The sequence below is a fragment of the Balaenoptera acutorostrata genome, chromosome 19 (genome assembly GCF_949987535.1).
Source record: "Balaenoptera acutorostrata chromosome 19, mBalAcu1.1, whole genome shotgun sequence".
Lineage (NCBI taxonomy): Eukaryota > Metazoa > Chordata > Mammalia > Artiodactyla > Balaenopteridae > Balaenoptera > Balaenoptera acutorostrata.
In genome coordinates this window covers 29,426,582-29,453,238 of record NC_080082.1, presented here as the reverse complement: position 1 = coordinate 29,453,238, position 26,657 = coordinate 29,426,582, and the positions used below count along the sequence as shown (strand labels likewise).

The window sequence follows — 26,657 nt, the reverse complement described above, 5'->3', positions numbered from 1 at the left end:
GTAGAGTGAGAGAACAGATCATTGGAATAGAGGATTCAAAGACATGAGAGGCAAGGGTGTTGGATGGTTTAGCCACATGGATTTGAAGTTAATCAAATAGAGCTGGAGAGGAGGATGGTGAGCCAGGTGATGAAGTCTTGTTGAAGGGTCATGCCCAGGAGCTTGGTGGATGACCACGTATGTTAACAAATTAACGTTCAGAGCAGGATACACCAGAACTACATTAGAGTGAAGCAGGACAAAGGGGTAATGTCAGCAAGTGTTTCTCAACGTTTAAATCTTGCTAATGGTAAATAGAAAGTAAAATTGCAACTCACTGATACATTCAGAGTACTTCTGGTGAATTCTCACAAAATATGCTAAGGATATCTTTTTTTGGACTTTTTGGTAGCTCCTGTCTTCGTTCCTGGCTAGAACAAGACACCTCCTGCCCAACATGCAGAATGTCTCTTAATATTGCCGACAATAATCGTGTCAGGGAAGAGCATCAAGGAGAGAACTTGGATGAGAATTTGGTTCCTGTAGCAGCAGCTGAAGGCAGACCTCGCTTAAACCAACACAATCACTTCTTCCACTTCGATGGTTAGTAGGTTTCAACCTCTAAAACCATCCGCCAGGGGTTTTCTCCCCTTAGGGGATGATGTTTTAATTATAACTTGCCCTGTATGGGCGAGTTTAATGTTATATTTCAGTTTTAATTGAAAATGTTCGGTAAGTATAGACAGCACCGAGGGGTTATTCTGTGCCAGGCATTTTGCTAGGTTCTGTGTGAATTGGGGGGACGGGGGGTGCGAGGAGGTGAAAGTAGTTACAGTTGAATCAACCGTGACTGCAAGGAGCATGCTGAATCAGCTTCATAGTTAACCACTGCTAATAATTTATTGCATCGGTGTAATACTTGAGCATATAATGAAGGGTCATTGAGTAGCCTTTCCAGTGGGTACCAGAAGGAGAATCAGAACTAGAACCCTGTTTCTTTGCCCATAAAATATGAATATTCCATCTTCCAGAATATTGAAAGGAGTTGTAATAAAACCACACTTAAAATTCTAAGGTCATGGGCACCATGTCAGGGACTGGTTGATCATCCTTTAATTCACATTACATCAGGCTGTTGTTGATTTTCATCAATTCCAATACCATTAAATTCTGTGGGTTCATATTTCCTACTCTAAAGTAGGTATCCCTGGCCTATTTGTTTAGGAGGAGTGCTCTTCAGGTCTCTGATTTGAGTTTCTAAGGGTAGAGCACGGTGGGAGTGGCAACACATTGAAATCCCTGATAGGAAGGACCGAAGGAGTAGAGCGGAGTCTCTGAGAGGAGGGGATGATGGCTGCTTGGCTGGCTGGGCAGGGATGCTGGGCAGGTGTAGAGGGGCTGCTTTGTGGCTGCTAATTATGGCCTCTACCACGTAAGACTTCTGAAATAGACTAGCAGATCTTGGACATGGGTCCTGGCTATGTAAGCTATTATTTTATGAATTATTACTGAAAACTTAGGCAAAATAGATAAAGGTAACTTTATTTCTCCCTAGTAGGTACATGAAATAAGTATCCAGCTTTTTATTGGGTACCATCTGTACAGGCAAGATCTTTGAGATGGCCATTGAACTTGTTTTACATTCCAGGCCTCAGTGCTTCTATGTGAAGGAAAGGGAAATCCTCCTTAAATGTGTGGCTTGATAATGGAGTTGTTTTACTGCTGACACCTGGTGGTGGTATATCTTAGGATCCCCTTTCCTTAGTGAAATGGCAGAAGCAACAGACTTCTTGGTACCATTAGTCCGCAAACCTGTGTTATAGAGCTCTTCGAAAAGAATTTCGAATCAGAAAACTAAAGTCTTTAAACCAGATTATTAAGTAAAAAATACTTCCTGAAAATGATGTCTCCAAACGAGTAGTATTTGTGTGTAGCGTGAAAGAGAGGGGCAAATTCTCATCTACTGTAGCAGCTTTAGAGCCCTGAAAACCTTCCTTATAGTGTAGCCTGAGAGAGGGATTGAGTTTGTGTGGATCCAGGGCCACTGGAAAGCAGGAAAGCCCAGTGGTGAAGTGTTCTGGAACCTGACTGTCTGGCTTCAAGTCCTGGACACCATAATTAAATGCTGTGATCTTGGGCAAGTTACCTCAGTTCCGAGTGCCTTGGGGAACCAACAAGAGCACTAGAGTCAAATCTCTGAGAAGAGTAAAATGGGAATAATAATAATAATAAACCCATGTAGGGTTTTAGTGGGGATTGAATGAGCTAATCCACATGGGACACTTGGTCAAAAGGCCTGGTGTAAAGTAAGCCCTCAGTGAGTACCAGCTGGTACCATAGAGCGGCCGACTGCAGAGTAACTGACAGGGGAAAGAGGTCTCTAAGACTTGTGCTGGCTTCTTGTTTGTTTTAGGGTCCCGGATTGCGAGTTGGCTGCCAAGTTTTTCAGTCGAAGTGATGCACACCACCAACATTCTAGGCATTACACAGGCAAGCAACTCCCAGCTTAATGCAATGGTAAGGACCGCTCACTGCTTTTAAAAGGTGATTAATAATCGGGAGGGAAGGAAAAGCTGGAGAACGGTTGCAGTGTGCATGACTCAGTTGGTCTCACTCTGCTCTGGCAGAACGGCGGGATTAAAAAAAAAAAAAGAACAGCAGGATTTTCAGGAGCATCTTATTCACTGGATGACTTCAATTCCTGTGCTTTAAAATTTGAAACTGATTTGGAAACCAGCTTTCATTATACTTGTGTGGCAGATAATCTAACCTTTTCTGAGCACTACTAAGTTCACTCTCATGATCTAGGCTAGTGTTGGGACACCTCTTGATTTTCACCAAAAATATTTGGGGAGTTATTGGCTGGAGTGAATGATGTGACTTTTATTAAAAATTGTCGTAGGCCTACTGAATGTGTTATTTTAACACCCCTCCTCCCTTCCCAAAGTAAATAAATGAGTATACCTTCACATACACACTTATACATACATACATGCCTGTGGATATACATATATAAATATAAATATATACACACACACACCTTGAGATATTCAGGCATGCTGTTGGTTCAAGGATATTGTCCACATACTTCAAGATTCTTTGTATTTTTCTTAAAGCTTTGTCATATGGTGTATATTTTTATTCTGCAGTGTTGGAGAAACATGGTTCACCGTTTGTGAAATGTAGTGTTCATTGTGAGGATAAATGCAGGAGTCTTAAAAATGCAACCTGTGTTAGTCCAACAAACGTGTACTGAAAGCCTGTTCCCGAGATGGGCACTGTGCAGTGTCAACAAATTGCGTAGCACCTGTAGTGTCAACAAGGGGAACAGGAGCCCTACTCTCAAGAAGTGTGAGTTCTGCGTGGGGTGGGGGGAGGAGACTGATCATAAACACCAGCAGATAAGATCGTTGCCGACGGGGACGCGGACTCTGCAGGCAACAGGGCAGGTGATGTGGTGGGGCGGTGGGTAAAGGCTGTTCTAGAGGAGACATTCAGGGAAGTGTCAAGAGGTGATATTTAAGCTGAGACATGAAGGCTGAGAAGAGAAGGAGGCAGATCGGGGGAAAGAGGCAGTGGAAACAGTAGGTACAGAGGCCATGAGGTGAGAATGTTCAGAAAACAGAGGTGATTGTGGTTGGAGCCTGCGAGTCGGAACCAAGATTGTGACATAAATTGAGGTTGCAGAGCCCGGTCAAGCAGGAATTTGTAGGCTACAATCCAGTTTAGATACTATAATGAAAGTATGAGAAGGCCATTCAGGGCTTTTTTTCCTCCCCCAGGGGACTGACAGGACAGTTAACAGAGAATAATTTACTTCTGAGAGAATGAATTTTAGAGGGGCAAAAATGGGACCAGTGAGATCAGTTAGGAGACTGTTGCAGTAGTTCAGGCAAAAAAAGATGGTGGCTTGGACCAGGGCATTGGAAATAAAGATGAAAAGAAGTGGCGGATTTCAGATGCTTTTCGAAGATGAACTGATGGACTTGACAGTGCTTTGATTTGGATGTGTGGTAGTGGGGTGAGGGGAGTGCTGGTTTTCGGTCAAGCAGCTGAGCAGTGGTGTCATGTGTGAGATGGGCAGGACAGGAGGAGGAACAGATGGAGGACAGGGACTCGGCCTTCTGTTTGGCTGGGAAGTTGGGGTGTCTGTGAGACATCCAGGTAGAGATGTCATGCAGACAGTTCTGGACCTCAGGAAGGAGATCCAGCTGGAGACAGACATTTGGGAGCTTCAGTCTGTAGGGGACTGGATTTCTTCGAGGGAAAGAAGGTAGCTCAGAAGGAGAAGAGGGCTCAGGACTGAGGTCTGGCTGAATGGGAGGAGCCATGGCAGCGACTGAGAAGGAAGGAAACCAGGAGAAGCGTCAAGTCAACCATGTGGGAATTCTTAGAAGATGAGGTCAGAGAAGTGCATGTTGGGTTTGGCAGAGTGGAGGTGGTTAATCAGCTGGAGAGGAGCAAGCAGCTTCCATGGCTCGAGGGGCTGAGTACTAGGTTGTTGGATTGGAAAATGAGTGGGAGCTGAAGACACCCAGTAGCTGGCAGTGTGTTATAAGAGGGAGTGGAGAAGTAAGGTGGCTTGATAGGGGTGTGCCGTCAGAGGAGTTTTTGTTAATATATATTTTTTAAGATTTTGGAGCAGGCCATTTATCCACAATTTTCAAAACCTATAGAGAGTATCCAGTGAAGTCTTTTCCTCCATCCGCCCAGACACCCTCCTCTCTTGCAATAACAACTTCAATTAGTTTCTTCTGTGTTGTTTTTCCAGAATGTTTACATACACATATAAGCAAATAAGTATGTATGCTTTTTCTTTTCCCCACGGGTCTTCTTTTTTTCTATTTTTTAAATTGTGATAAAATACACATACCACAAAATTTATGATCTTAACCGTTTTTAAGTGTACAGTTCAGTGGTATTAATAAGTATATTCATATTCTTGTGCAACTATCAGCCACAATCCATCTCCAGAACTCTTTTCGTCTTGCAAAACTGAAGCTCTATACCCAGTAAACAATAACTCCCCATTCCCTCCTCCCTAGCCCCTGGCAGCCACCATTCTCCTTTCTTTCTCTGTGGATTTGACTACTTTAGGTACCTCATATAAGCAGAATCATATGATATTTATCTTTTTGTGACTGGCTTATTTTACTGAGCTTAATGTCCTCAGGGTTCAACTATGTTGTAGCATGTGTCAGAATTTCCTTCCTTCTTAAGGCTGGATAATATCCAATTGTATGAATAAACCACATTTTGCTTATCCGTTTATCTGTCGGTGGACACTTGGGTTGCTTCCATGTTTTAGCTATCGTGAGTAATGGGACTATGAACTGGGTGTACAAATATCTCTTGGAGACCCTGCTTTCAGTTCTTTTGAGTACCCAAGAGTCTTCTTAAAAGATTCTAAAACGTGCTTGGTGTGCGAATAGGAATGATCACTGGAGGGGGAGAGATTGATGGTACAGAACAAACAGAAAAGTTAACTGAAGGCAAAGACCTGAGGTGGAGGGTGGGTTTGGGAGCCGGAGCCAGGAGAAGGGCATTCTCACCTTTGTTGGGAGGCGGGATGGACGTAGCTACAGGCGTGTCGTTTTGAGATACGGTTTAAAAAGAAGGCATGGCTCATAATAACCATTTAGGTAGAAGCAGCCTAAGTGTCCATCAGAGATGAATAGATTATGAAAATGCTCTGTCCACACAGTGGAATATTATTCAGCCTGAAAAAGAACTTTGAGGATACTATGCTAAGTGAAATAAGGTAGTCACAAAAAGACAAATACTGCGTGATTCCACTTACATGAGCCATCTAAATTACTCAGACTCTTAGAAAGTAGAATGGTGGTCGCCAGGGGGAGGGGGAGTGGGGGTCGCTGTTCAGTGGGTGTAGAGTTTCGGTTTTGCAAGATGAAAGCGTTCTGGAGACCTGTTGCACAGCAGTGTGTGTATAGTTAACATTGCTGTGTACTTAAAAATGGTTAAGATGGGCAATTTTATGGTATATGATTTTGACCATTAAAAAAAAAAAAAGAGTTGGCTTCCCGCGGTCTTCTGCTTTCTCAGTGAAGCGCCCAGCCAGGTCATCAGCAGAGAGTGAGAGCGGCGTCACGAGGGCAGATGGACTGGGAGTGCGCAGCCCCGCGTGGCCGATGACTGGCTCGGGCCAGGCTCTGTGTGGGCACCTCAGGGTCGGGCAGCTGTTGAAGCTCTTCAGGTGGGTCACCTCACCTGCCCCCTTAAAAAAATCTGAATTCACGGACATGTAACCCTCCCAGGAATGAGAATTACCTTCTTGGAGTTGGTGTGTTTAGAATTCTCAGGCAGGCCCTGGTGTTCTTCCTCCCGTTGCATGGTGGATTGGAATAGCCTATTTTTAGCACAACTAATTTACTGTCACAGTACATTTTTTATAGAAGTCTAATATATAACTTGCTGGATTTTCTGGAAGAGAAGCTTTGGCCCAGTGAACTGAATCTTGGACTTATTTTATTTGGGAAATGAGAGGGGACCTTTTTAAGAATAGAGGAGAATGTTATCTGATTATTGAGGTTGTTTTGGACTCTTGCCCAGTTAGCTTTGACTTGACCTGGGTTGTGAAAAATGATCAACTACATTCATAGAAACAATGAGGGGATCCCAGGCCCGTGGAGCTCTGGGTCCTTTTGTCCTACACACTTGTCTTGCCCTCCTCCCTGCCCCAACGATGACCCAAAGCAAAGCTTTGCACAGGTTTCACCCCGGTCTTTTCTCTCTAGGCCTGACACTGGGACACGTTCCTCTCTTTCTACATGACAACATGTTTCTTGGGAGCCACTATCCCAACAGTAGAATTTATTGTGCCCCCAAAGCAATTATATATTTCCTTGTCGTTTTTTCTTTTGGTCATTGGGACTTCTCCACAAATAAAACCTTGAACGTAAGCATTCGTAAAATAAATATACACGTATGAGCAAAAAGTCTGGAGCTGCTTGGATGAAAGTACCGGTGGTGGTGCGCCGAGATCTCTGCCTGCTCCCCTCTGTATGTGTGCCCACCCTAGAGCCCTCATGGCCTCCGAGACGTTTCTAGAGTACAGTTTGAAAACTGCAGCTCCAGAGCAACATTAGCAATTACATTTATTTTTTTATTTTTTACTTTTATTTATTCATTTTATTTATTTGGCTGCGTTGGGTCTTAGTTGCAGCATGCAGGATCTTCGCTGTGGCGCGTGGCCTTCTCTAGTTGTGGCGTGTGGGCTGCAGAGCGCACCGGCTCAGTAACTGCAGCGCGCAGGCTCTCTGGTTGTGGCACATGGGCACAGAGGTTGCGGTGTGCGGGCTTAGTTACCCTGCGGCATTTGGGATCTTAGTTCCCGGACTAGGGATCGAACCTGCGTCCCCTGGATTGGAAGGCGGATTCTTAACCACTGGATCACCAGGGAAGTCCCAGCAATTACATTTTTTATAGTCTTTTTTTTTTTTTTAAGTTGAAGTAAAATTTATATACAATAAATTCACCTTTTTTAGTATCCATCTCTGAGTTTTGTCAAACTCAGTCATGTGACCACCACAATAATCAAAATATAGAACAGTTCCTTTCCGCCTCCCCCCAGATTCCATTGTGCCCCTTTGTAATCACTTCCTCTCCCACCCCCAGCCTGTAGCAACCACTCATCAGTTTTCTGTCTCTGTAATTCTGCTTATTCTAGAATGTCATATAAATGGAATCATAGGGTACATAGCCTTTTGAGTTGAGCTTCTTTCACTTAATGCATTTTAATTTCACCCATGTAGTGTGTATCAGAAGTTTGTTCCTTTTAGGAATTAAATCTTTAAGCAGAACATGTTTATATACCTGAATTTTACTGAGCTTTACAATGAATGCTTTTTAAAACTAGAATATTCTAGTTCAGCCTGTCTCGGGCTCCAGTTGGATTTCTGGGCTTTTTAATTTAAAGTTGATGTTGTCCCCAAGTTTTCTGTTTGGCATTCTGGAAAAATACTAAGAAATACTGCAGTTTGATGGTGATTTGTGGCATAGAGGTGGCCCCTTACTTGTGTTTTCAAGGCAGGTCACCAAGTTCAGTGCCCAGAGGCTGCCTTATCCATGACCTCAGTGAGCAACTGTTGAGAGTGAACATTTCATGGCTTCTTTGTTTGTATTCCTATAGGCTCATCAGATTCAAGAGATGTTTCCCCAGGTTCCATACCACCTAGTACTGCAGGACCTCCAGCTGACACGCTCAGTCGAAATAACAACAGACAACATTTTAGAAGGACGGATTCAAGTACCTTTTCCCACACAGGTAAACTGAGGTTTCAGACATGACAAATGAATTCTTTCCTCGCAAAGGTTTAATCTTCTAGATTAACTTTCTAGTTACTTAACAGCTGAATATCATTTATGATTTGATGAAGGGTTTTTGTGAATTCCCTAACTTCCCAGATTATGACTGAGAACAGACCCATCGAAGAGGCTTGGATTAAGACAAGGACAAAACTATTTGGCTAATTTTTTGTGCAGATGTACACCCCAAACCAGCCTGCCCTTGCCAGTCCAGGAGGTCCTAGCATCGGTTCCTTTTGGACAAGGATTGGCAGTCTTTCCCTATAAAGGACAGATAGAAATATTTCAGGCCTTGCAAGCCATGCATTATCTGTTGTAACTTCTCAATTCCTGCTGTAGCACTGAAGGAGCCATGGACAATATGTAAATGAATGTGCATGACTGTGTTCCAGTAAAACTTTGTTTACAAAAACTGTTGGAGTGCTTGGCCCACAGGCTATAGTTTGCTAACCCCAGCTATAGGAGGTATCGCCCTCTGTCCCTGGCTTTGCACATTGGTATGGCTTTCCACTGGGTATAATTCCTATCTGTGTGTGAGGCTTATATTTTTGACTTTTTTTTTTTTTTTTTTAAAGATCCTATTTCCTGGCCCATCATGTAACCTCTTTGATGGGTACAAAAGTATTGACATTTTAAAGAAAGCTTTCTGGCAGGACCAAAGAATATATGTGATTAGGGAATCATATACCAAGAAATTACTCAACTTAGGTATGCAGAAACATGGAAATCTGTTAGTAAAATCTTCAAGCGTGAGAACCTTGGAAGAGGGAATGAGCCTCAACTTGGGAGTCAAAGGGGCTGAGGTATCAGAGGTGGCTCAATGGTCCTTACCTGTTTGACCTGGCTCTGACTTTGGGTTTCCCCAGGAACAGACCCTGAGACAGGGATTCAGTTGCCAGTAGTTAATTTGGGAGGTGTTCCAGGAAACATGGGAAGTATTCCAGGAAACACAGGCAGCAGGTGGGGCTGTGAAGTGGATAAAGGGTTTGTTATCCAGCAGTTACCATCGTGGGCAGCTAGAGCTTGAGCCCACTGGAGGCCTCTGGGGTCCAGTGTAGAATGCATTGTTCCTCCTGAGGGGGGAGGAGCCGGGGTGCTTATACACCAGTTTCCATCAGTTGTTGGCTGAGGGCTGCCTTCAGCGGGGGCCAGGTTCCTTCACACAGCCAGAGTGTGTCCTCGGGCGATGAAATACAGAAACTGGGCAGCCGGCACGCAGCGGGCAGACCTTCAGGGACATGCGCAGGGCCCCGAGGTGTCTGTGGTGTGGGCTGGGATCTTGGCCTGGATGAAAGTGAGAACAGCAGTACCTAGTTCACAGGATGTTAAGGAGATGAATGCGATGATGGTGTCAGTGCTTTTCCAAAGTGTCCTGTCGGTGTTAACTGCTGTTGTCATTTTGTTATTGTTGTGCAGTTACTGTTACTGAAAGGGAAATTAAACGTGGGCCCACTGATGACTCTCAGATTTAGGCCTCAGGCTCCTTTGCTGTGTCTTGAAGCTCAGTAGCGCTCTCATGTCTTCGATGCCGTGGGATTTGCTAAACTCAGACTGTTGGGGTTGTAGCTCCCCCACGCTCCAGGTCCCCCCGTACCCGCCCGCCGAGCTCAGAACGGCTCGGCTCTGCACTGTCGGTGCTGCTTTCTCTCTTTCAGCGGTCAGAGAGCATTAGGCCTGCATTGAACGGTCCTGCGGAGAGGCCAAACGGCGAGCAGGAGGACGGAGAAGCTTCCGCTCAGGTAAGGCCTGCGTACTAGAGAGAGCGCATATGGGATGGGGAGCAGCGGGGGGCCTGGCGGTGGTCTGCACCCCGCCTCTGACGTTTGTACGGCTGAGGGCGAGAGTAGGGAGGAGGCCGTATGCCAGCGTTGTCTCAGTGTCCAAGGGTAACAGACCTTGCTGTGCCTGGCATGGCCTGCAGCCCCCTCCCTGGGGACTGGCCTCAGGACCGGAGGAGAAGAGTCATGCTCTGCCGGGCCGGCCCTGCTGCTGTGAACTTGAGTGGCGGCACTAGGCAGGGCGGCGTGAGGCTGAGCCCAGGACCCTGGGTGACTGAGCCGGGCTCCGCTCTCTAGGGCCGAAATCCTCAGCTAATTCTCCCCCCACACCTTGCTTGTCCAGCTCAGCATTTGCAGAGACTTCATGCATTTCACAAAAACGAGACCCCTGGGGTGGGGGGAAGTGTGGTTCTCTTGGGAACCAGGTTAGCCTAGATAGCCACGCTGGGTGACCCGGGGTAGCTGCGTGCACCCGGGAGGAGCTCCTGGGTCTGGCTTCCAGGGCAGAGGTGCCTCAGCCCCACCCAATGCTCTGCCCCACACAGCCTGGGGTTCCGGTTCGTGTCCCTTTTCTGGAATTCCCATTTGCGTATTCAATTACCGTGCTTTCCAGAAGTTTTCTTAAGAGACTGAAGAAGCCCCAGACAGCCCTATCTTTGTGTTTCCTTGTTGGTGTGATGTGTGGGGCTTCCCACACAGGGGCTGGTGCCTGAGGATGGTGCCGCCTTCTCTGCCAGCGTTGGTCAGGGCTCTGCTGGAAGCAGCTGCTTTCACTGACGAGTGACATGCAGGCTGCTTTCACCTCACGTGCCTTTCCCTGCAAATAGGAAACAGTAAAAACTCCTAAGAATTCTTCAGATCTGTTGCTGAGTTAAAATTTTCGTATCCAAATCTGTAATTGGGTCGTGCAGCATTTGTAAAATGGCATCTGGCTTCTGAAGAAGGGGCTCATTGTGTTTCCAGTTTTCATAGCTGGCTTAGCTCAGATTTGGATACTAGGCTGGCTTGGGGGCCTTGTGGGTACAGCATGTTCGATTTCTGTCTTGATTCCCCATCTCTATTTTTAGAGTGAGCATGAAGGCTTTCTGAATTTTTTTTAACATAGTGGAAGGAAAGCACTTGTTTCACAAAGAAGCTTGCTATATAACACTTTTGGCCATTCTTAGGAAATAAAAAGTTCTTGGGTAACAGTTAATAAACACCTCAGTTTATCCCAGTCATCAGATCAGATCTGCCCGTTGCTTAAATTGGGGTCTCCCCTCTGCCCAAGCTCAGGCCTACGTGGATCAGGCTTGGAGGCCGGCAGGGACCTGAGGGTGGCCTTCCATTCCCTTCCTTCCACCTCCACCTCCACCTCCACTCACCAGCTCTTCTTTCTAACTTCCTCTAGGGTCGGACTCAGGAGGCGAGAGGGTTAAGATGGGCCATGTGACCCCAGTGTGTGTGTGTGTGTGTGTGTGTGTGTGTGTGTGTACACGTACGCGTGTGTACACGTACGCGTGTGTACACGTACGCATGTGCACATCTGTATATATATGTGTTACAGCTGTTATTGTAGAGATCTCCCTGTCCTGTCTAGCACCAGAAACCTCGACCATACTTAGTTTGAACTTGGGCTGGCTATTTATGACCACCCCTTCCTTCATGGGGCTCCCTTCACCCCCCCCAAGGGTCCTCTTGGGCAAAGTCAGTTTCAACAGCCTCAGGCTGGTTCTCCCGCAGGACCCACGTCCCCTCCCCCAGGACACACACAGCAGTGCCTTACAGTCAGTGGAAGTTGAACTGGCTCCCATCGAAGCGTTTTTAAAATCTGCTACAAGCCAGTTTCTTCCTCTTAGATTTTTCAGGTGTGTGTTAGTCACCACCAGTCTCTGTGTCCCCCAAACTCCAGGGCACATGAGTCAGGCCACATGGTTCTCTTTTTTTAAAATTATTATTATTTTTTTAAATTTTTAAATTTTTTATTTTTTGGCTATTGGGTCTTCGTTGCTGAGCGCGGGCTTTCTCTAGTTGCGGCGAGCGGGGGCTACTCTTCATTGCGGTGCGTGGGCTTCTCATTGCGGTGGCTTCTCTTGTTGCGGAGCACGGGCTCTAGGCACGCGGGCTTCAGTAGTTGTGGCGCACGGGCTTAGTTGCTCCGCAGCATGTGGGATCTTAGTTCCCAGACCAGGGCTTGAATCCGTGTCCCCTGCATTGGCAGGCGGATTCTTAACCACTGAGCCCCCAGGGAAGTCCTCACATGGTTCTCTTGAAGTCCCTCACTCGCTTGGCTGAGGGCAAGGAGAGGTGGCAAGGGTGGGTGAGAGAAAAGCACGCACTCCAGGAACTCTTAAAAATAGCCTCTCAGCCTCTTCCTCCTCAACTCTGCTGTCGCCTGGAGGTGGGTGCTGGGCTGACGCTGGCCAGCCTGGGTCTGGGCCTGAGTCTGCGAGCATGAGTAGTAGATGGCCGGGCAGCTGCCTGAGCCTTTGGGGGCTCCTGGGCATCGTGTTGGCCTTCACAGCTGCAGCCAGAACAGAGAGAGTCCCATTCTTATATCCTGTTACGCGAGGAACCACGTGATATTATATCGGTTTTAACAAAGATACTTAGAATTTACCATTTTTTATCTGCCTTACTGTTCTCAGAGTCAAGTGAGGGTATAAAATTTGTGCAGTATATGTGATAAGACTTTTTTAAATTTTAGAGCAATAAGTAGCATTGAACAGAAAATTCCCAGAATGCAAATAAGCAGTTAACTTTGTTATCTTCTGAGAGTACAGTTTCGAGGTGCTCCTGTTTTCATACTGGTAATCATTCACTTATTCCATAACGTTGAACATGCCATGTGAGTCAGGTCCTGCCCTTCAGGAGCCCATGTCTGCCGTTACACATGTGCCCGCGGTTCCCTGCCGGGCAGCCCGCCTCCTTTTAGGTCCAGAAGAGCATTATTTGGGGCACCGGTCAGATGGGGAATCTGCCTGGCAGGGCAGCCCGTGCTCACAGTGGCCCCTTGCTTCCTGCGTGTCCAGACCGAGCGGGTGCCGCTGGACCTCGGTCCTCGGCTGGAGGAGGCACTGGACTTCGGTGAGCTGGAAGCGGAGCCCAGTGAAGGGGAGGACTTTGAGGCCCGGGGGAGCCGCTTCTCCAAGTCCGCTGACGAGAGACAGCGCATGCTGGTGCAGCGCAAGGACGACCTCCTGCAGCAGGCGCGGAGGTGAGCGGGTTCCGCAGCCCCCGCCGGGCCTGAAGGCCCTTGTCATGGATGCCAACGCTGAAAACCTAGCACCTGTCAGCTAAAACTTCAGGTTTCAAATCTCTGTTGAAAAACCTGAGGATCTGGTAATACTGGGCCCAGGTAGTAACCTCCGGCTGGTGCTGCTGGCGTCTCCTTGTGGACGCTCTCCGCCACACTTAAACGGTTAGCACTTCTGTGCCAGTGTGTTCTAGACCCTTTATGTTAATTACTCTAATTCCCTTAACTCTAAGAGGGAGCATGGTAATTATACCCATTAGACAGACTTAAAGCTGAAGACACTGAGGCCTAGAGAGGCTAACACTGGCCTGGTGTCCAGCTCCTGAGTCCTCCGTCTTGGCCACTCTGCGTGCAGCCGGCCTCGAAGCGCCGACCCCCACCCCCCAGCCCCAGGCGGGAGCCACCGGAGCGGGCATGTTCTGTCTTCTCGCAGGCGCTTGTTACTTAAACTCTCGGGGCCGGGGCCGGTGTTCTGTTCCTGTGGGTGGGTTCCGTGCCCAACGCAGGCCTTGTGAGTGGGGACTTCGCGCTGTGCGTGTAAGTGGGGAGGGGGTGGCCGGTGGAGAGCGAGGAGCTGAGCGGCTGCCTGATGTGGAGAACTTCTGCCCCTCTGTTCAGGGACAGGTGTCTTTTTCACGGGGTGGTGCTGAGTGACAGCTTCGTGACGGTGCCGGGAAAGTGGGGGAATTAAAGAAGCACATTGTATGTTTCTGTGTGTGTGCATGTTCCAGAGCTTCCCTGATCCCTCACTCAAGTCCTTTGTTTTTTGTAGGCGCTTCTTGAACAGAAGTTCTGAAGATGACTCAGCCTCGGACAGCTGCCTCCCCTCAGAAGGCACGACCTCTGACCCCATGACCCTGCGTCGAAGGATGCTGGCTGCTGCCGCGGAGCGGAGACTTCAGAAGCAGCAGAGCTCCTAGCGCCTCCTCCCGAGCTGAAGAGGCCTGTCCCCAGCTCTGCCTGCTGAGTGAAGGAGTGGGCTCAACTGCATTGCGCTGTGTAAAGCACGTGGTCTTAATAGTGTGTGGACAGCTGGCAGATTTAATCCTTTTTTGTAATACTTTCTATGTGACATTTCTCTTCCCTTTAGAAACACTGCACAGTTTAACTCTAAGCATGATCTCTTCTGCGTTGACTGGACTTCGTAGGGGTAGGGGAGGATCAAGAGGAAGTGGGCAGCCAGAGACCCTGAAGGGGGCCGCTTCCATGACGGCTTTATGCAGAAGTCATAACAAATGCTGGTGTCTTTAGCTCCAGATGTGGCAGGAAGTGGGCGTGGGGGGGTCGGGGGGAATCGGGAGGTGCAGGGGGCGGGATCCATAAAAAGCGGTGTGGAGGTGTACAGCCTGAGCCTGACTCCACGCCACTGGGTAATTTATGTTGTCACACTGCTGTTCTTGGTGCGGAGGCGTTCAGAATGTCACAGAGGCCAGACCTACGGGCTCCTGGACCCCTGGGCCGGCAGGGCATCTCGGAAGAACAGTGCTTGGTTTGATACCTGCAGCAGAGGAGAGGAAAGCCCAGGGGCGTAGTGTGAGGAGGTGACCCATCGTGTCCCAGTACATCCGGGACTAGCTTTCTGAGCCCCCTATCCAAAGCTGGCTTTATTTCCGTTAACGCTGGTGCTCCCGCATCTCATGAGTACACGCTGTGTGTCTGTCCTCTCTCTGCATTTCATCGTCCCCCCCCCCACCCTCCTGAACACGGGGAAAGGGTTAAGCGGCAAGCCTTGGTTCATGGTTTTAATTCCTTGTTAAAGTAAATTAGGCAATGCCAAAGGCTGTGGGTTTGGTCCTTGGAGAAAATGTGGGCCTTACAAGATGGGAGAGTAAATTTTGGAGGGCGTTATTGAAGAAATAAAAGACATCTTTTGTATCTTTCTTCCCCGGAGCCCTTCATTTTCATAACTGTGTTCCTGTTGGTTTAATTAAACGTAGAAAGGTAAGATGTTGAGTCCACCTGCCTTGGAGCAGACCCAGGTCTGCACTTTTTCAAATCCTTGACACATTTAACTTGAAGGATTTGGAACACACGATCATAGGTTACCTAGTTCAGTTTTATGTCCTACTGGATTAAGTTTTTAATGTTTGAAAGCATAGTTTTATGGTAGTCCTTCTGGGAAGAATCCAGTATTATCTAAAATTATTGGCAAAGTTAAATGTATTTTACATAACAAAGTTTTTAGAATGTTGAGAAGTAACTGAAAATAGTGATGTTTAGGCTGAGATAATTTATTTCAATACATCTTTCAAAAGCCTTATCTTGAAATGCTGTTAGTAAATTTCTGTGATTTTTATTTTTCTTTTTAAATTGGTTTTGCTGAGAGCATAGCTATTTGTTTTTATTGTAAAACAATAATAATGATAATAAAAAGCAAACTCTCCTAGTGTGTTGTGTGTGGCTGGGAGCTAAGGCAGTTTTTTTCAGAGGTGCGGAAATTAGAACGCGTTTTGATTTTGTGTGTTCCGTTTTGGTTGGAGGGTTTTTTCATCCTTATATATGTGTGCATGTTGTGCACATTTAAAGATGATACCAATTCCATGTGTTCTTATGTTTCAGATGTGTGAAAAGAGAAAATGTTTCGGAGTCAATTTTAGAGGGTCCTGAGACATTGGAATACAGCAATATGACAGTGATCCAAGTGGAGCCATGCCTTTAAAATGACCCCAAAAGAGAAGTCCTAAATTCACCCTTAGATTTTACACCTGGATAGTAAAGGGTTCTGGGCACTAATTGTATTGTCTCTTGGCTTTTGTCACTTCTTGAGGGCACCTGGGACAGATGCCACGGGCAAGGGCAGGAGGCTAGACCAGTGTCCCGTTCCATCAGGTGGTCCCCATCCCACGGCCCCTTCACCGTGCTGGCTGTCTCCAGGAAGGGAGCCTGTCCTCGTGCTCTGCCACGTAGCCCAAAGCAGAGGCCAGGCTGCTGGTTCACGTTTGGAAACTGAGTGTTTGGGCGCTCTGTGAATGGTGGTGGAGGTGCCCTTGCCCTCTCTGGGCTCTTTTGGAAGTGCTCTCCCTTACTCCCTCCATTTTCTTTTGGCTCTGCTGACATCTTGGGTTCTCGCTGTTTTTTTTTCTCCCCCTCATTTTGAGGCTTTTATGTACTGTAGAGATCGATGGTCCTTGTGGATGTTTTTCTTGTGTTGATATAAATCCTGGGTGCCCAGGTGGCCACTTGGACCTGGTTTCCCACTTGAGCTGTGCAGACAGTATGCTTTTTTATCTTTAGCCAGCAGACGTGGTCCTCTCTGGGCGTGACTTTCCCCACTACGGGGAGGAAGCGGAGAGCTCTGTGGAGCAGGGCCTCGCATGCAGGAGGAGGCATGGCCCTGCCGCCGGGCTGGTCAGGGAACAACGCCTGCCTGCCCTGAAGGCCCTCCATCATCTGAATGCCTCCATCTCTCGGCGCCCCTGACTGCACCTTAGAGTCGCTTGTGGAGTGTCTAGAGACCATGATGCGTAGGCTCTGCCCCCACTTGTCTCATCTAATTGAATTGGTCTTTCCCTGCACCCTTTCCCAAGAAAATGCTTCTGGATCTCATTTTAAGGAAGATAAGGCAAAGAAACTTCTGTTGTTTTTATCTACAAAATTCATATGCAAGAACTGTTATCCTATGGCTCACTTTTTTTAGAGAAGTTCAGGTATGCCATATGTAGAAGTCACGGTGTCCTGCAGCCTTTCATCTGCATCCCCCCAGACCAGTGTCCTGAAGTCAAGCTGTGGCCAGGAGCACAGCCTTCCCATCAACAGAGATGGCTGTGAGCCTCCCTCTGCAGATAAGTTGGGGCGAGGGGAGCTGGTGGGAGCAGCGCTGGGGGAGGGATGGGCCTGGCTGGCTCACCAGCAGGCTTTTCCTGACTGAGGAGCTCCCGGATCCGTTCTTTGTTAACAGGAGGGGACTAGCCTCTTGTTACGCCATGGTCTCTGCAGCAGTATCAACCCCCACTTTCCATCCTCACTAGATTCAAAAGGCCACTGGAATTGCCAAGGAGAGGCCTTCCTGGGCTGCTGGTGTGCGGAGGATTCCAATTAACTGCCCTTGCCCAGCCCCTGCCATCTCCTAGGTGGAGCACTTGACTGCTTGGCTAGTAAGTGATCCATGGACATGATGCAAGGATTTTGATGAGCTCTGTTACCTCCAGGTCTCAGTCTCAACTGATCTGCAACTAACTGCAGTAGAAACCTGGCAACCCAGTGGAGAGGTAGTGAGACCTGCCACTTGGAGGAACTGAGAACCAGATTCCGTACACCAGGCTGTGCTCAGCTGCTCCGTGTGTGTTCGGCCTGCCGGGGACTTCTGGCATTCAGGTGCAACAGGAGAGGCTTTTAAAGATGTCCAAGTGAGTGCATGTGACCCCTTGGGTACAGAGGGCTGGGGCAATTTGGCCTCATTCTTGGGACCACCCATTCTGCTGCGGTGGAGCGACTGGGTACAGGATCCCGTATTAGCAGGAGATTTGGGATTACCTGCCCTCCGCCCACCCCTTTCCAACGCTCCATTCCATCCTACCCTCGAAAACCAAACCAGCTGAACATGAGGAGATGCCGGAGCTGGGAGGGAGAGGGCACCTGCAGGCCCTGAGTGACCCATTCCTCTGCCGGCCCTGTCCCCAGGTAGCTGCGCTCAGCTGGCTCCCCTTGATGGCGGGGGCGGGGGAGGGGGGGATCCTTATCCAGCACCTACAGCCCTACCCACCAGCCTCCCAGCGTCTGTGGCCCAGTCAAATCCCTCCTTCCCTTTCCTGTCAGAATGAAGCCCGAGGGTGAGACTCAGGAATACAGACAAACATTCTCTTTATTGAGCTACACATGAATTTTCCATTAGTCAGAGAAGTAGACTGGCAGTGTGTAAGATATCACAGAAACCTCACCGATTGGGAATAGAAAGGCTTAGAAAGACCCGTGGGCTTTTTTTTTCCAAGTTTTTTTTTTTTTCTGCATTTTAAATTTTTTGTGTTTTGTCTTTTTGCCTCTTTATCTGAAATGGCTGTGACTGGTCTTCAGCAAATATTGTCTTAAAAGTGAAACCGTGAAGGAGTTTGGATACTAGTCAAAGTAGAAATGACATTGGACTGATCATGAGAACTGTGGCTTTCTTGTAAACATTGCATTCCATCTTTTTTTTTAAATTTTTTTTGTTTTTTTTCCATCTTGTGGTATTTAAAAATTTTTGTTTTTATCTGCAGCACAAACATCCCCACATGAGAAAGAGTGAACACAGGTCACTGAAACAAAGGAAAAGGTGGAGGGGCGCGCACACACAAAGGGAGCATCCATCTGAGAGACGGAGAAGCAAAATGTCAGCGGGAAAAACCACAACCCGGTTCCCAAAGACTATGAAAGCTGATCTGGTATGTAATACATAGTGCTCATCAGGACAAAAATAAAAACAAAATCTAAAACTAAAAAAAAAAATGATAAAGGTACTCTGTAGAAAGGGAGCTGGGGGGAAATTGTTTCCTATAGGGCTCTATTTATATATATATGTTCCGTATTCTTCTGGGGCAGCTACTGGCCCGTGAGAGCTGTGCTTTTTCTATGCAAACCTGGAGTGAGCGTGTGGGTGGAGTGGCTCGGGCCTGGGCTGGGGTGGGGGAGGGCTGTGGACGGTGAGGCCGCGTCTGGAAAGCGTGGCCTGAGCACACTCCCGGGAACCAGCGCCCCGGGTGCGGACAGGCGGCACCTCTGCAGGTGGGATGGGGTGGGCACGGGTGCAGCTGTGGATGTTCATTTCAAAAAGAAAAAAAGATGGATGAGATGCTGAGTTTTCCTTTATCCTTTTTTTTTTCTTTTTCTTTTTTTTTTTTTTAAGCTACAAAGCACATGGGAAATGTTCTTCTTTTCCTTTCAAATTCTAGATGTAAAGACTCAACTAAAACCGGATTCTACAGCATTCTACAGAAATACACAGCCGTCAGTCACTCTGGGTTGTAGGTTAGACAGGGGCTTGATACAGAAAGGCTGTGTGTCTTACAAAGGCCAAAAGGTCATGCTACCAGGAGATCAACGTCAACAGCAAAGAGTCCGTGAAGCAGTCTGTAGAGAGAGAGATAAGGGGTCCAGTCTGACCATTTTCCTTGATTTAAAACACCAACCAACCAACCAACCAACCAACCCTCCAACATGTTTAATAATGTTGAGGTGGGGCAAGATGGGGCAGCATCGCAGGGGGATCAGGAATCCAGGGGAAGCCTAGCCCAGGCCTCCTGGGAGGCCTCACCCCTTGGGACCCTGACCCAGCCAGGTCTGCAGATATGCCCTCCCCTCCGCCACTCCCGCCCCTTCTCCACATCACTCCCCTTCTTTTCCCCCCCGCCCTCTTGGAGGGGGAGCCCTTCTGGAGGGGAGGAGCAGCTTCAGCTCTGCACTGTGACCTTGTGCTTTGCATGGCCCCTCCCCTCAGCTGCTTGCAGAAAGCAGCTGGAGTCTCCCTTTTCTCTGACTCTTGCCTTGTTAACATGAATAAAGAAAACTCAGGAGACAGACAGTGGATTGGTCGGAGCAATGATTCTTCTAAATTCTTGAAATTAACCACCTCTACCACCCAAAAGAGAAGCATCCTTAATTTTTCTGTTGGGAGTATAGGGCAGGGAGACATTTGGGGTGTTGGCCATTTTTTAAAGGGTTTCGGAATTTGCACAAGAGCAGGACAGAACTGACAGCACACAGCCTCAGCGGGTGGAAGCAGAGGAAAAGGCTGGACTAAGGCTAGGCCTTTCCTTGCCCTCTCCCTGCTCACAGAAATGGGTCTCAGCGAGTGTAAAATCACGTGGCTGTTCTTAAAAGGATGGACTCCCAAATCAGGACTGCCACCGTGACGTGTGTGTGTGTGTGTGTGTGTGTGTGTGTGCGTGCATGCACATAAGTGCATGCTCAGGTGCTGTCCCAGGAAAACCTTGATGATCAATGGAATGTCGGTCAGTTCTGTCTGAAGCTCCTTCTAGTACAAACTAAAAAAAACCTTTATATTTGTCTGTCTATATATAAGGTTTGTTATGCCTTTTTAAAGTTTATTTACCAACTTGCATTTGTTTGTTTGTTAGTGGGGTGTGTGTGTGTATGTGTGCAAGCTTTTCTGTGAATGCTGGAATCAATCATTACCAAATAGGTTGCTATACAGGACAAGAGGTCAGTACAAGCCGCAGCCCCGGAGGTTGTTGGCAATGATGATGTCAGTGACGGCGTCGAATACCACCTGGATATTATTCGTGTCTGTGGCACAAGTCATGTGACAATAAATTTCTTTGTTGGGTGAGCGGTTTTTGCTTTCAAATTGTGCTTGGATGTAGGCGGCGGCATCTTCATAGGTGTTGGGGCCTGTAACGAAACAGAGCAGAACGGGGGTGGGGTGGGGTGGGGTGGGGTGGGGTGGGGAGGAGGCCCTGGTGAGAGGGGGGTGAGTGGGCTGAAGATGTGGGCCGTGACCTTCTCCAGGAGGCTGCCTGGGGCCCTTCTCCAAGGTGGAGTCGCATCTTACACTGAAAACCACATGCGGCTGAGCACTGGCCTGGCTTCTGACTTTCCCAGGTCTTTCCTTCCGTGTTCACACAGGGTCCCCCCGGGAGCCCTGGGTGGACAGCGGCCACAGGCTGTCCCTTTTGCTTTCTAGATGAGCACAGTGACTGAGGCTGGCCAGTCCGCCATTGACAACACTCACCCCTGGTCTAAACCGGTCCTACTGCTTCTGATGCACGAGTTCCCGGTGGGGTGGTGGCCCTGGGCCTGCAGGGGGCGCCGTGCCTACACTCCTTACTGGATGCTTCCTCTTAATGAGAAGGGCTGGGGCTGTCTCTAAGCCGTCCCCGTTCTTGGGTGAGTGGCCAGGACAGGGGGCACTGGGAACCCCCAGGAGGGCCGTTTAAAGGGCTGGCAGTGTTGTAATGCCAACTGAAGCCCCGCTGCCCACTGCAATTCCTTGAGTGTTCTCTCGATCCTGGCCGGGGACTGGTGGGGGTATCTGTGCATGATGTAAGGACAGTTTGCCCACCAGCTGCAACCCAAACCCTGTGGCTCTATCCTGTAGTTTTCAATTATCATAAAACGTGGACCAACACAGAATTGCCTAAAAGCCCATCCAAGTTAGGCGCCCCATTTTCTGCAGTGCCCCTGGGATCTGGCCGGCATGGAAATGACACGGTCTTATGCTGAGGGTGTGGGCCATGCTCCCTCCCCCCCCCCCGCCCCCACCCCCCTGCCTGCGCCATCCTCCAACGGCTGGGTGTGAGCCACAGGGGGGCTGGGGCTTGGGTGCTGGAAGGCGTCTGCAGCCAGATAAGCAAGTGTGAGGGGTCAGGGCTACGGGGTGCGGGGGGGACAGGGCGGAGAGCAGCTGTGACAGCCCACGGGGCAGAGCCTCCTCCACGCCACCGTTGGCTGGCCACCGACACAGTGAAGCCATCAAGTTAGTGGCAGCTCGCAGACTAGACACAACCCCACAGTGGACTCCATCAAGGAGCTTCTTGCCCAGAGGGTGCCACGACGGCACCCACGGAGGTGAAAAGTGCCCAGGAGTAACTCTGGGGACGTCCAGTTCCCGCCTTCTCAGTGTCTGCTCAGTCCGCGCCCTTACACAGCCTGGCGGTCCCGCAGAGCTCCCCGTGGACGTCCAGACAGCCACCTGCACGCCCCAGCCCCTCCAGCCTGTTTTGTCCCCACAGGCCTAGGTACCCCCAGGGGCCACCTCACTGGTGACCATTTGTCATCCATCGTGTTCTCTGAACTCAAACTGGATCCCTCTGGAGGCCCTGAAGAACTCAAATGTTTCCCAAATTCAGACCGACTTTCCCTGGGTGCATCCAGCGCGCCATACGACACGACAGTGAGACTGACCGCTCCGTGGGCCACGTCCCAAATCGGGCTCCAGTGGGGCCAGGTCCCTGGGGACAAGGAAGAGCCCTAGGCTCAGGCCGGCCCCCTGAGGTGGCACTGGCCTGAGAGGGCCTGCTGGAGCTTGCAGACTTCGCGCCCCATCCGGTCACCGCAACTTTATCTAAAGACCCGAATTGGTCCTGAAGGGCCTGTGCTGAGGCTGGGAGGGGTGGCTGCCAAGAGGGGCTACAGCCCGGCTCCACCCACAGGCAGGGCCCTCCCCGGCCTGTCCCGTGCCCACCTGGACTTGCTCCGCCCCACCCTGCAGAGGGCGCCTCCTCCACGGCCAATCCCCCTTGCTTGGTTTCCATCCTCTGGATGGTACTAGGGCAGTGATGGCAGCTATGGTGCAGACCTGGCACCGGGCACAGTTCTCTCCGTTCATTCCCCCACCCCCAGCCCCGCAAGCGGTGGGCATCATTATCTGCTGCGGTGCCCGGATGACAGACAAGGCACAGGCGATTAACTTGTCCAAAGTTGCAGAGTCTGGGTCCAGAAGCTGCTTTAGCCTGCCTGCCTGCACCATGCTCCTGACGCCTGTCAGCCCCGAGAGCCTGCCCTGTCTCCCTCTCTGCACACTGGGGAGGGCAGCAAGCTGGCAGATTCACACAGTGGAGACAGGCTGCGCTCAGAACAAGCCAATGCGCCCTCCACACCCAAGTGTGAGGGCAGACTCCCCCCCACACCCAGGAGTGGAGGAGGGCGGAGGGGCCAGCATCCATCTCTTCTGGAATCTGGCTGGGTTTGGGGACCCATGTCGCCCTGGGAGCTAAGCCTAAGCCCTGATCTTTCGCTGGGGCTGTCAGGGAGTGGGTTCCTGACTGAGCCCACCTGTGATACATTCTCTACTGCCATGCCCCAGGGGCCTCTAGAAGCTTCCCAGTCCCCAGAGCGACAAAGGCTGGGCTCCGGCCGCCCGTCAGTGCTGCCCTAGCCTTCAGCAGCAGCCCAGAGCCGGGCCACCCTACACAGCCAGCCTCCGTTAGCTGCCAGAGACAGCTTCCTCTGGGGGGGTGGGACACACTCCCTTGGAGCCAGAAGGAGAGGAAAAGCCCCGGAGAAGGTGGAAGAGAGGCAAGTGGAGATGGAGAAGGCCTGCAGGAAGTAGGGGTGGTTTGACTGGGGGAAAAGCGCAGGGGCAGAGAAGAGCGGGAAAGAGCAGGCGGGATGGGGGTGGAGGTGGGGAGAGCAGGCCCAACGGCGTGGGGCAGGGCTACCGAAGCAGGAGCACGGAAAGCAGGCGGGGCTGAGGCAGCCCGGGCAGGGCTTGAAAGGGGAGAGACCGGGGAGGCAGGGGACCAGGACGGAAGGAGAGGGGGAAGCTGTGGGCCTGTCCTGCCTTCTGATCCTGCCACGTCTCTCCGGAGTCGCCTGCTCACAACACACACGCGTCACGAGGGTCCATTTCCCACCACGCCCAGGGCAGCGCCCTGGGAGGGGCCAGACCTGGTCACCCCCTCGCCTCTTCCTCTACCCTCTGCCAGATGCCTGCAGGGGTGCCCGTGCCCGCAGGGGAGACACAGGTCCCTGGCAGGCCCGCGCGACACCTACCTGTGTACTCAGGAAAGCAGATGGTCAGAGGTGACTTCTTGATCTTCTCACCAAAGAGATCTTTCTTGTTGAGGAAGAGAATGATGGAGGTATCGATGAAGAACTTGTTGTTACAGATGGAGTCGAAGAGCATGAGAGACTCGTGCATGCGGTTCTGCAGCCCCAGGCGGGGAGGGAGAGAGCCAGACAGACAGCGAGAGGGACAGACACGGAGACAGGGAAAGAGAAGACGGAAGTTAGGCTTGAGAGGGAAGAACTGGGCTACTCGGCAGCTCAGGCAGGGCTCCTGGGCCCCCACGGCTCCTCAGCTCCTCGGAAGGCTGACAGAACGTTCTCGCACAGCATGGAGCTTTGCATTTCCAGTGTTCAGAGCAACCTACACCCCTGTCTCAGGGCCGGTAGCAGAGACTGGACTGGGAACCAACCTGTGCTCCCTGGGTGAGGCTGAGGACGGGGTGACTGAGCTCTCCCCTCTGCAGTCTCCAGCCACGGGAAGGTCTCCGTGTGCGTGCGCGTGCATGTGCGTGCGTGCGCGTGCGTGTGCGTTGGCGGGGGTGGGGGTTGCTGGATGGGAGCCTGAGAGCCGGGCTTTGGCCCTTCCTGTCCAGACCTGTCCGGTTGGGCCTAACCTGTGGGTCGGGGTGTCCTGTGGGAGTGGTGAGGGCCTGTAGGCCCTTCCTGAGGGGAAGTCACGCCAGGCTCCTGCAGGCACCCTCAGGGGCTGCCACCTGGGGAGACGCTCCTGCCCAGGCTGCCTGCAGGAGTGCCTGGGGCTCTGGCCGTACCCTCTTGGGCTGGGTCAAACTCAACCACGTCTGGTCACGCGAGGAGCTTTAAGCACCGCAGACGTGGAGAACTGCTTTGCGCACAGGAGTTCATTTAGCAAATGAGTGACCACAATGGGCACTCCAAATCAAGCAGGATCCCAGGGGACAGCCCTCTGTCCGGGGCAAGGACGGACTTATCCTACTGTGGGATGCCAGGCACATGAACTTGGGCAGTCTGTTTCTTGGCAGTTTGTTCTCTGTGTACAAACCCATTTCTGCACAGGAAGGTGGCTCCCTCGTGATATAGCTCTCTGGGGGAAGGGAGAGCCGTTCACTTCCCCCAAGAACCCCGTCCTAGCCCTGGAAACTTGTCTGCCCCAAACCTATCTCCATGGGTCTGCAGCTCAAGTTCAGGAGTAATTCCAGGCTACACCCTCCCTCTGAAGTAAGAAGACTGAAGCAAATCATAGGAGAGAGCAGAGCACTGGTGTGGGCAGCACTGGGCGTTAATCACTGAGACGGACGAGCAAGCAGTGGCGCAGAGTAAACTGGTTTCCGACATCTCCCTCCAGCTGAGTGGGAGCGGGAAGAAGATGAAGTGACCATCACCCATCACCAAGCCCCACTCTGCCAGCTCTTCCCCTGCCTTGTCATTTAACCTTATCGATCCTTAGGGGACAATGAGAGGTGACATGGCTGGGATGGGGAAGAGCAGAGACCTGCACCCGGCTCTGGGCCAGACCAGAGCTTCTGCAATGCAATTGGTTTCTCCAGCCAGAGTGAGGAGCCTGTGGGCTTTAGAATAAATGATCAGAGAGTCATGGCCAGCTCCGCGCGCCTTCTGTCATCTCTTCCATGACTGTGTAGTCATAACTGGTGACCTGAAAAGGGTATTGGTGCCAAACCCTTGTCCTTATGGTCAAGGCCAGTTGGTGGAGGGGGCAGTCTAGGTTCTCAGCTGCCCCTCAGGAGCCCCTAGACAACCGCACGGATTTACGACACCCTCTGGGATCTGTAGTAAATGGCATCGTCCTCTCACTCTGCCGCACATGTTCAGCAAACTCCTATGATCTTATTACCCTCCTAGCCTCAACCAGTCAATTTCATTCTCAGTCCCCGCAATTTCTGCCGGTCAGTCACTGCATAGTCACACTCAGGGAGGCATGAGACACTTCTGCCCGGTGCCGTCTCAATGGAGGCTGTTCAGAAAAGGGCAGGCGGAGGTTTCCTGGGAGGCCAGGTGGATCCACACGCACGGGGGTGGGGGCTGGGAACGCCCAGGGTCCCCGAGCCACCAGGGAGCAGAGGAGAGCCAAGGATTCAATAGGAAAAGCCCCACCACCACACGACACCACCTCGTCCTATCGCTGCTCAACCAACAGCTGGAAGGCCTCAGCCAGAGGCAAGATCCCAACTCACTGCCCAACTATCTCGACTTGATCTAGACGTTGGGGGACACGGTGGGGACATATGCCCAGGGCACTCCCAGGACCAGAAGGGGCCACCAGGGAGAGCCGAGCTTAGAGTGCGGACTGTGCCCATTTGGCATGTTCGCTGAGCTGAAAGTCTGGAGGCCGCCAAGCTTAGGTCCGAAGGAAAAATCCAGGCCAGCTGCCTGGGCTCCAGAGTTCCACTCGGCTAAGGCTCGGCCCCTCCACGCCCCAGGGCTGCAGAGCGGGCACTCTTCCCACCAATACCAGCTGGATCTGTGTGCAAGGCCCTCCGTGGGGCAGCTACGGGGTTGTAGGAACAACCGGCACAGTCTCCTGCTCTCCAAGAGCTCACAGTCTAGTTGGGGAGAGAAAATACACACACGTGAAAAAGTCCCGGTTCCGAGCAAGCGAGCGAGCGGCACAGAGCAGGGGAGGGGCCGGGGAGGCAGCGACGCTCCCCAGTCAGACCTGGTCCCGTGGGGAGGGCATCGGAGTGAGCCTGGAAGGAGGGGCCGAGCCTGGAGATGCAGGGAGGGCAGTGGGGAGGGGAGCCACTGCAGGGAGGGGAGGCGCCGGCACCGAGAACCCCTCCACACCCCACAGGCCTCACTGCCATCCCTCCAAACACACTGGAACCCATCACCAAGGAGCCAAGAGCCCAGCGTGTCCTTCCAAGCTTCCCCGGAGAACACGGATGCGAGAACACATTCACAAG

General features: G+C 50.7%; 2 protein-coding genes and 1 long non-coding RNA gene across 3 annotated transcripts in view; 2 read left to right on the top strand and 1 right to left on the bottom strand.

Moving 5' to 3' along the window:
* The window catches only part of AMFR (autocrine motility factor receptor), a 38,954-nt gene extending 24,579 nt beyond the window's left edge, over positions 1 to 14,375 (top strand). Inside the window, exons 9-14 of the mRNA XM_057533923.1 lie at positions 392 to 582; positions 2,393 to 2,496; positions 8,129 to 8,263; positions 9,960 to 10,043; positions 13,094 to 13,278; positions 14,090 to 14,375. Of these exons, the coding sequence (XP_057389906.1) occupies positions 392 to 582; positions 2,393 to 2,496; positions 8,129 to 8,263; positions 9,960 to 10,043; positions 13,094 to 13,278; positions 14,090 to 14,237 (847 nt within the window). The 3' untranslated portion in view covers positions 14,238 to 14,375. The remainder of the gene's footprint in view (positions 1 to 391; positions 583 to 2,392; positions 2,497 to 8,128; positions 8,264 to 9,959; positions 10,044 to 13,093; positions 13,279 to 14,089) is intronic.
* Positions 14,376 to 17,676: 3,301 nt separating this feature from the next.
* LOC130705709 (uncharacterized) lies at positions 17,677 to 19,810 on the top strand. The gene is made up of 2 exons (XR_009006062.1): positions 17,677 to 18,674; positions 19,182 to 19,810. It is a non-coding gene; the product is annotated as an uncharacterized LOC130705709 (long non-coding RNA).
* GNAO1 (G protein subunit alpha o1) overlaps positions 19,271 to 26,657 on the bottom strand; it is a 167,750-nt gene continuing 160,363 nt past the window's right edge. The window contains exons 7-9 of the mRNA XM_057533925.1: positions 23,743 to 23,896; positions 20,425 to 20,640; positions 19,271 to 19,359 (exon numbers count right to left, since the gene is read on the bottom strand). Coding sequence (XP_057389908.1) covers positions 20,453 to 20,640; positions 23,743 to 23,896 — 342 coding nt within the window. The 3' untranslated portion in view covers positions 19,271 to 19,359; positions 20,425 to 20,452. The remainder of the gene's footprint in view (positions 19,360 to 20,424; positions 20,641 to 23,742; positions 23,897 to 26,657) is intronic.